The sequence below is a fragment of the Bufo gargarizans genome, chromosome 5, assembly GCF_014858855.1.
Source record: "Bufo gargarizans isolate SCDJY-AF-19 chromosome 5, ASM1485885v1, whole genome shotgun sequence".
NCBI lineage: Eukaryota > Metazoa > Chordata > Amphibia > Anura > Bufonidae > Bufo > Bufo gargarizans.
This window is the reverse complement of record NC_058084.1, coordinates 316,948,587-316,955,348: the sequence shown is the minus strand read 5'-3', so window position 1 is coordinate 316,955,348 and position 6,762 is coordinate 316,948,587. Positions and strand designations below refer to the sequence as shown.

The 6,762-nt window shown below is 50.0% G+C and overlaps 1 protein-coding gene across 1 annotated transcript; it reads right to left on the bottom strand.

The window, feature by feature from the left end:
• Positions 1–1,329: 1,329 nt before the first annotated feature.
• PPP1R3G (protein phosphatase 1 regulatory subunit 3G) lies at positions 1,330–4,281 on the bottom strand. Its single transcript, XM_044293226.1, has one exon. It carries the CDS (start codon positions 4,011–4,013, stop codon positions 3,099–3,101), a length of 915 nt encoding a protein of 304 aa, XP_044149161.1. The 5' UTR covers positions 4,014–4,281; the 3' UTR covers positions 1,330–3,098.
• Between the last annotated feature and the right edge of the window lie 2,481 nt (positions 4,282–6,762).

Below are 6,762 nucleotides of genomic sequence, written 5' to 3'. Positions count from 1 at the left end.
CTGTGTGAGCAGCCTGACAGCTCGTGGACACAGGACAGGTGCTAAATGAATGATCCCTGAGGGTCCGACAGGCCTATAATAGTGATCCCCAAGTGTGAATGAAGTGGTAGGACGCTTGCATGACTACCTCTTGATTTACTATATATGGGGGTGCCGAATCTCCGGTAGTCCTACAGAAGTGAATGCAGTGATACCTCGGACACAAGGGACCCCATTTCTCATGAACAGTGGATGTCTCACCCACAGTAAGGAATGTATCCGTATGTCTTCCGTATCCGTTTTTGCAGAACCATCTATTGAAAATGTTATGCCCAGCCCAATTCTTTTCTATGTAATTACTGTATATGCCATACGGAAAAACGGAACAGAACCGGAAACACTACTGAAAAAAAATAAAAATATGGATCTGTTAAAAATGTCCCGCAAAACACTGAAAAAGCCATACAGTCGTGTGAACGAGCCCTAGTAAGAATTATGGTGAGAAATGTTAATAGGTTGGCCAGGTACACCAGCTGGGAACAGCACATACATCGTAATGAGCATTATTACACTATCGGCACTGATGTCCAATAGGTTAATATGAATAATTCATGTTTCCATGCAGGACCTTTGATCAGTGGTGTCCATTTTTTTAGGGTGCATTCAGACGACCGTATTCATTTCAATGGGGTCACAAAAGATACGGACAGCATACCGCGTACTGTCCGCATCCGTAGTTCAGTTCCGTGGCGCCGCAAAAAAAGATAGAGCTTGTCCTATTCTTGTCCGCATTTGCAGACAAGAATCGGCATTTCTATCATAGCCTTACACTGGGGACTGACAGGGAAACTAGCGCATGCGCAGTACACCCCCAGTGTAAGTGAATGGAGGCCGCTAATAGATGGAATCCTCCAGCAGCGGCTATGTTCCCTGCGTCATATTCAGGTCAGGGGACCTTCATGGAAACATAAAATGATCAGTAGTTTAATACTGCCCCATGATGTTCTGTTCCCAGCCCATTTGCAGATAGCAATATACACTGGGCAACCCCTTAATGTAGAGTGCATGTATTCAGGACCCCCGAGGAGACTTGTAAGATGTAGGATTTACAGCAGAAGGCACATTTTTTCTTATATAACAGTACGGCTGCCGTTGACACAGCAAAAGCCATAAATCAAGGCAAACGCTGCAGATCGCACTCTCCTGTTTTGGAGCTGGGAGAGGCACTACAAGTCATGATTTAGTAATGAAGACTTGGCAGCTTTATGGAGTGCAGCTCCACAGCCTGTAAATAGTTACACTGCTACCAGCACCGATGGGAAAGCACAGACACTGAAGTGTACGACAGCGCAGGAGAAGCAGGACTTTAATCATGTAAAAAGTGCATAGAAACCCTGTAAAGTGCATACAATGACTCCACTGTGCAAGCCTCTCCTCTACAGTCGAAATATACGTTTATCCCTGCTCCGCAACCTCTGGGACACTACAAGTCCCAGCGTGCCATAACAGCCTACAACTTTTGCAGGTTGTGAGGAGCTGTTATTTTATATCTCATTGGAAGCCATGGTTAAAGAGCAAAGTGCTTGATCCTCCATACGTCCCTTCCAGGGGACAGCAAATATGGCCGCCAGGACCCTTCCCATGTCAGCCAGCTTTTCCTAGCCCAGAAAGGCAATTCTGCCCATACAGTTATCGCCCCATAGTTCTGCCCCTTTTCCGGAGTCTAGGAAAGCTGGGCGATCCCCCTGTAGGGGCAGTACCGGTGGCGATATTGGCTGTCCTTCCCACACTGCAGAATAAAGTTTTAAAGGGCATCTGTCAGCAGTTTTGTGCCTGTTAAATGTGCGCTTGGCAGCTGACGGTATCTCTGTAGGTCCCATGTTGATATGTGCCCGCATTGCTGAAAAATATTATGCTTTAAGGCCTCACATTCCGCTTTTGATATCGGGTAGAGGATCTCAAAACTTGGGGCAAAAGGCTTTCATTTTGTCGCCGATCGTTATCAATGGGGACAAAATAGAACAAACCAGAGCAGGACGCATCAGCTGCGGTTTTGTGTCTGGTCTGCGAAACTGAACAAACTGGATCTGGCACCAACGATAATGTAAGTCAATGGTGCCGGATACGTTTTTTTTTTTCGGATATAAAAACGGATCCAGGACCCATTGATCCAGTTTGCTCAGTTTCGATTTAATACAACCGCATCTGAATGTATTAAATTGAACTGAAGCGATTTGCTCTGGTTTTGAGATCCTCTGCCGGGTCTCAAACCGGAAAGCAAAACGCATATGCGAAAGTAGCCTAATATATGCAAATGAGCCACTAGAGGGGGTTATCCTTTACACCTAGAAGCTCTGCTTTCTCTGCAACTGCTGTGCCCCCTGCACTTTTATGGACAGGTCCAGGCAGTGTAAATGTGATGACACCGGGCCCTGTCAAAGCGGAGAGGACGCAGAAGTCGCAGAGAGAGCAGAGTCTCTAGGAGTAATGGCAACAACCCGTTGCTCTTAGAGGCTCATTTGCATATATTAAAATATCATTTTTCTCTGTAACACAGATGCCTTCAGCTGCCAACTGGTCAGCCAGCTTCATAGGTACGAAACTGCTGACAGATGCCTTTCTAACTCTCTCGTGGCCAGAGATTCATTTTCCTCGTTCTGAGAAGCAGGATTGTCGCTAGAGAGGAAATAAATGGGTTAACTTCCCTTTGATATGCCAAGTGGCCTTATTGATTAGTGACTGCCCATTGCATGACATGATTGTCGATTAGCAGATCTACAGAATATTATGTGCGCAATTTCATCACGTTTTGGAAGTCACTGTCAGAGAGGGTAGAATTAACCCCGTCCTAAGCAGAGATGTTACACAAGGAAACAATGTCCCTACTGTCCCCGGCAGATAATGTGTCATTGTCACAGGCCGCCATCAGGTGAGAAAATCCTCCGTCTCCCTTATAACCTTGTGCTGCTGCTAGAAAACCGTACTGTGTGCTCCATTTCACAACCGCTCCGCACACATTGCCAGGAAGCGGGGGGCAGTTCTCGGTCATATGGTGCTGCATTGAGGGAAACAAAGCGTCTGCCAGCCAATACGTGTAAAAGGTGCCCTTCAGCTGGGTGCTACCAGAGCCGGAGGCCCTCGAACTCCTCCGGCTCGGGGCTTGCGGGCTGGACATCGGGGGGCTGGTTCTGCTGGCAGCTGACTGAGTAGTTCACCCCCTGGTTGTTGTCCCAGATCTCTTGCCCGTTGCCTGTAGTAAAGCATACAGCAAAGTGAATGAGAGAGGCAAAGGGTGGGTAACACAGGTTAAAGTGGAAGCGCTGGGCGCCAGGGCCAGTACATTGCTGGGCAGCAGTTGCTGGGCAGTCCAGGAAAGACAACCACTTATTAAAGGTGTAGCGGACTTTCACCTGGGCATTGTCTCCTGGGTCCTTCACCAAGATGTACCCATTTACCCCCAAAGTGGAGGCGGACACCTGCTCCAGACAGACCCTCTGCTCCTCCAGCCTTGCCAGCAGGTCCTCAGGGATGGGGCACTCAGAAAAGCACATGCCCTCCAGCAGATGAAGCTCTGGCTTTGGCACGGTTGGGGGGTAACTCTGCAGCCTGGCCAGTACAGCCTGGGGCACCAGGGGCTCCTCAGAGGGCAGAAAGTGCTTGATACTGGCCAGGCATAAGCCGAGGGAGTCCGCAAACTGCACCTTCTTCTTCAGCTTACAGCAGCACATGAGGGCGTCCCCCTCGTCCTCCACATCTACCTCCGGGATGGAGTTCCAGGGCAGGGAGCGTGCCCTCCTGCGGGGAGACAGCTCTGTGGCCAGGGGCTCCGGGTACCTGGTGTCCACATGAGTGCGCACCAGAGGGGGCCTCCGCCTCCCGTCGTTATACCGGGGCTCCGCCAGCTGCAGGGCGCTCAGCCCCTTCAGTAACTCTCCGGGGGCCCCTGCCTGCGGTGGGCAGGGGCCGGCGGTGCCCTCCGGTGCTGCCAGGGCACTTGTGGCGGCTCCTTCCTCCTCCCAGTCATGGTCGTTCATAGTGGCGGTCCAGTCCGGAGGCGCTAAGTGCTCGGCTCACACGCAGCAATGTTCTCCTCGGCGGGCAGCGCGACCAGCGGGCGCAGGCTCGGCATCTCCGTGTGGGGCATGTGTATCACTGTGCGCGAAGGGGGCAGAGAGCCGCCATGTCCCGTGGGTGAGCTCTAGCCCCGCGCCCCCAGCCTCACTGGCATCACTGCTCCTCCACCCCGGGCTGTAGTGTCCGTGCACAGCAGCATGTACTGAGAAACTTCCTCTCAGCAACAGGCAGGAAGCGTCCTCCTCCCCTCACAGATGGCGCCTCCCAGGCACTGGCAGCGCTGCTCTACTTTCTCTGGCGTCTTGTTTTAAGCCTTCGATCACACATGCCGTTTTTCCAGACAGTATTTCCTTTTTTTTATAGCCAAATCCAAGTGTGAGTGCAAACTTAAGAGAAGGACTTCTCCTTCCTGCTGTATCCACTCCTGGCTTTGGCTCAAAAAATGCATCAAAAACCAGCACCTACACTGAGGGTATAGCCAGTGGCATGCCTAGGGTGTTTGGCACCAGGTCCTTTCACTGGCACACCCCACCTTCCCCAATGCTTAAAAATCATTGTACCCCCTCACAGTAGCATTGCCCTCATTGTACAGCCTTCACTGTAGTTTTGTGCCCCCTCACGGTAGTTATGCCCACAATGTACCCCCTCTCAGTATTTATGCACTCACTGTATAACTTTCACAGTAGTTATGCTCACATTATGCCCCCTTAAAATACTTATCCCTTCATTGTGCCCTTTTCACAGTAGTTATGCCTTCAATGTGCCCCCTCACAGTAGTTATGTCCTATCTGTGCCCCCTTAACAGTTGTAATGTCCACTTTGTGCCCCATAACAGTAATAATGCCCACTCTGTGTCCCATAACAGTTATGCCTACCCCTTCACAGGAGTAATGCTCTCTGTGCCCCCTTCACAGTAGTAATGCCCTCTGTGCCCCCTTCATAGTAGTAATGCCCATTGTTCCCCTTCCATACTGGAAATGCCTATTGTGCCCCTTCACAGTAGTAAAGCCCTCTGTGCCCCCTCCATAGTAGAAATGCCTATTGTGCCCCTTCCATAGTGGAAATGCCTATTGTGCCCCTTCACAGTAGTAAAGCCCTCTGTGCCCCCTCCATAGTAGAAATGCCTATTGTGTCCCTTTACAGTAGTAAAGCCCTCTGTGCCCCTTCCATAGTAGAAATTCCTATTGTGCCCCTTCACAGTAGTAAAGCCCTCTGTGCCCCCTCCATAGTAGAAATGCCTATTGTGCCCCTTCCATAGTGGAAATGCCTATTGTGCCCCTTCACAGTAGTAAAGCCCTCTGTGCCCCTTCCATAGTAGAAATGCCTATTGTGCCCCTTCACAGTAGTAAAGCCCTCTGTGCCCCCTCCATAGTAGAAATGCCTATTGTGTCCCTTTACAGTAGTAAAGCCCTCTGTGCCCCTTCCATAGTAGAAATTCCTATTGTGCCCCTTCACAGTAGTAAAGCCCTCTGTGCCCCTTCCATAGTAGAAATGCCTATTGTGCACCTTCGTAATAGTAAAGCCCTCTGTGCCCCCTCCATAGTAGAAGTGCCTATTGTGCCCCTTCACAGTAGTAAAGCCCTCTGTGCCCACTCCATAGTAGAAATGCCTATTGTGCCCCCTCCATAGTAGAAATGCCTATTGTGCCCCTTCACAGTAGTAAAGCCCTCTGTGCCCACTCCATAATAGAAATGCCTATTGTGCCCCTTCCATGGTAGAAATGCCTATTGTGCCCCTTCACAGTAGTAAAGCCCTCTGTGCCCCCTCCATAGTAGAAATGCCTATTGTGCCCCTTCACAGTAGTAAAGCCCCCTGTGCCCCTTCCATAGTAGAAATGCCTATTGTGCCCCTTAACAGTAGTAATGCCCTCTGTGCCCCTTCCATAGTAGAAATGCCTATTGTGCCCCTTCATAATAGTAAAGCCCTCTGTGCCCCCTCCATAGTAGAAATGTCTATTGTGTCCCTTCACAGTAGTAAAGCCCCCTGTGCCCCTTCCATAGTAGAAATGCCTACTGTGCCCCTTCACAGTAGTACAGCTCTATGTGCCCCCTCCATAGTAGAAATGCCTATTGTGTCCCTTCACAGTAGTAAAGCCCCCTGTGCCCCTTCCATAGTAGAAATGCCTATTGTGCACCTTCGTAATAGTAAAGCCCTCTGTGCCCCCTCCATAGTAGAAGTGCCTATTGTGCCCCTTCACAATAGTAAAACCCTCTGTGCCCACTCCATAGTAGAAATGCCTATTGTGCCCCTTCCATAGTAGAAATGCTATTGTGCCCCTTCACAGTAGTAAAGCCCTCTGTGCCCCCTCCATAGTAGAAATGCCTACTGTGCCCTTTCACAGTAGTAAAGCCCTACGTGTCCCCTCCATAGTAGAAATGCATATTGTGTCCCTTCACAGTAGTAAAGCCCCCTGTGCCCCTTCCATAGTAGAAATGCCTTCTGTGCCCCTTCACAGTAGTAAAGCTTTCTGTGCCCCCTCCATAGTAGAAATGCCTATTGTGTCCCTTCACAGTAGTAAAGCCCTCTGTGCCCCCTCCATAGTAGAAATGCCTATTGTGCCCCTTCACAGTAGTAAAGCCCTCTGTGCCCCCTCCATAGTAGAAATGCCTATTGTGCCCCTTCACAGTAGTAAAGCCCTCTGTGTCCACTCCATAGTAGAAATGCCTATTGTGCCCCTTCGATAGTAGAAATGCCTATTGTGCCCCTTCA

Coding starts and splice junctions, on each gene's coding strand:
- PPP1R3G (XM_044293226.1), bottom strand. CDS start 4,013: ATGAACGACCATGACTGGGAGGAGGAAGGAGCCGCCACAAGTGCCCTG.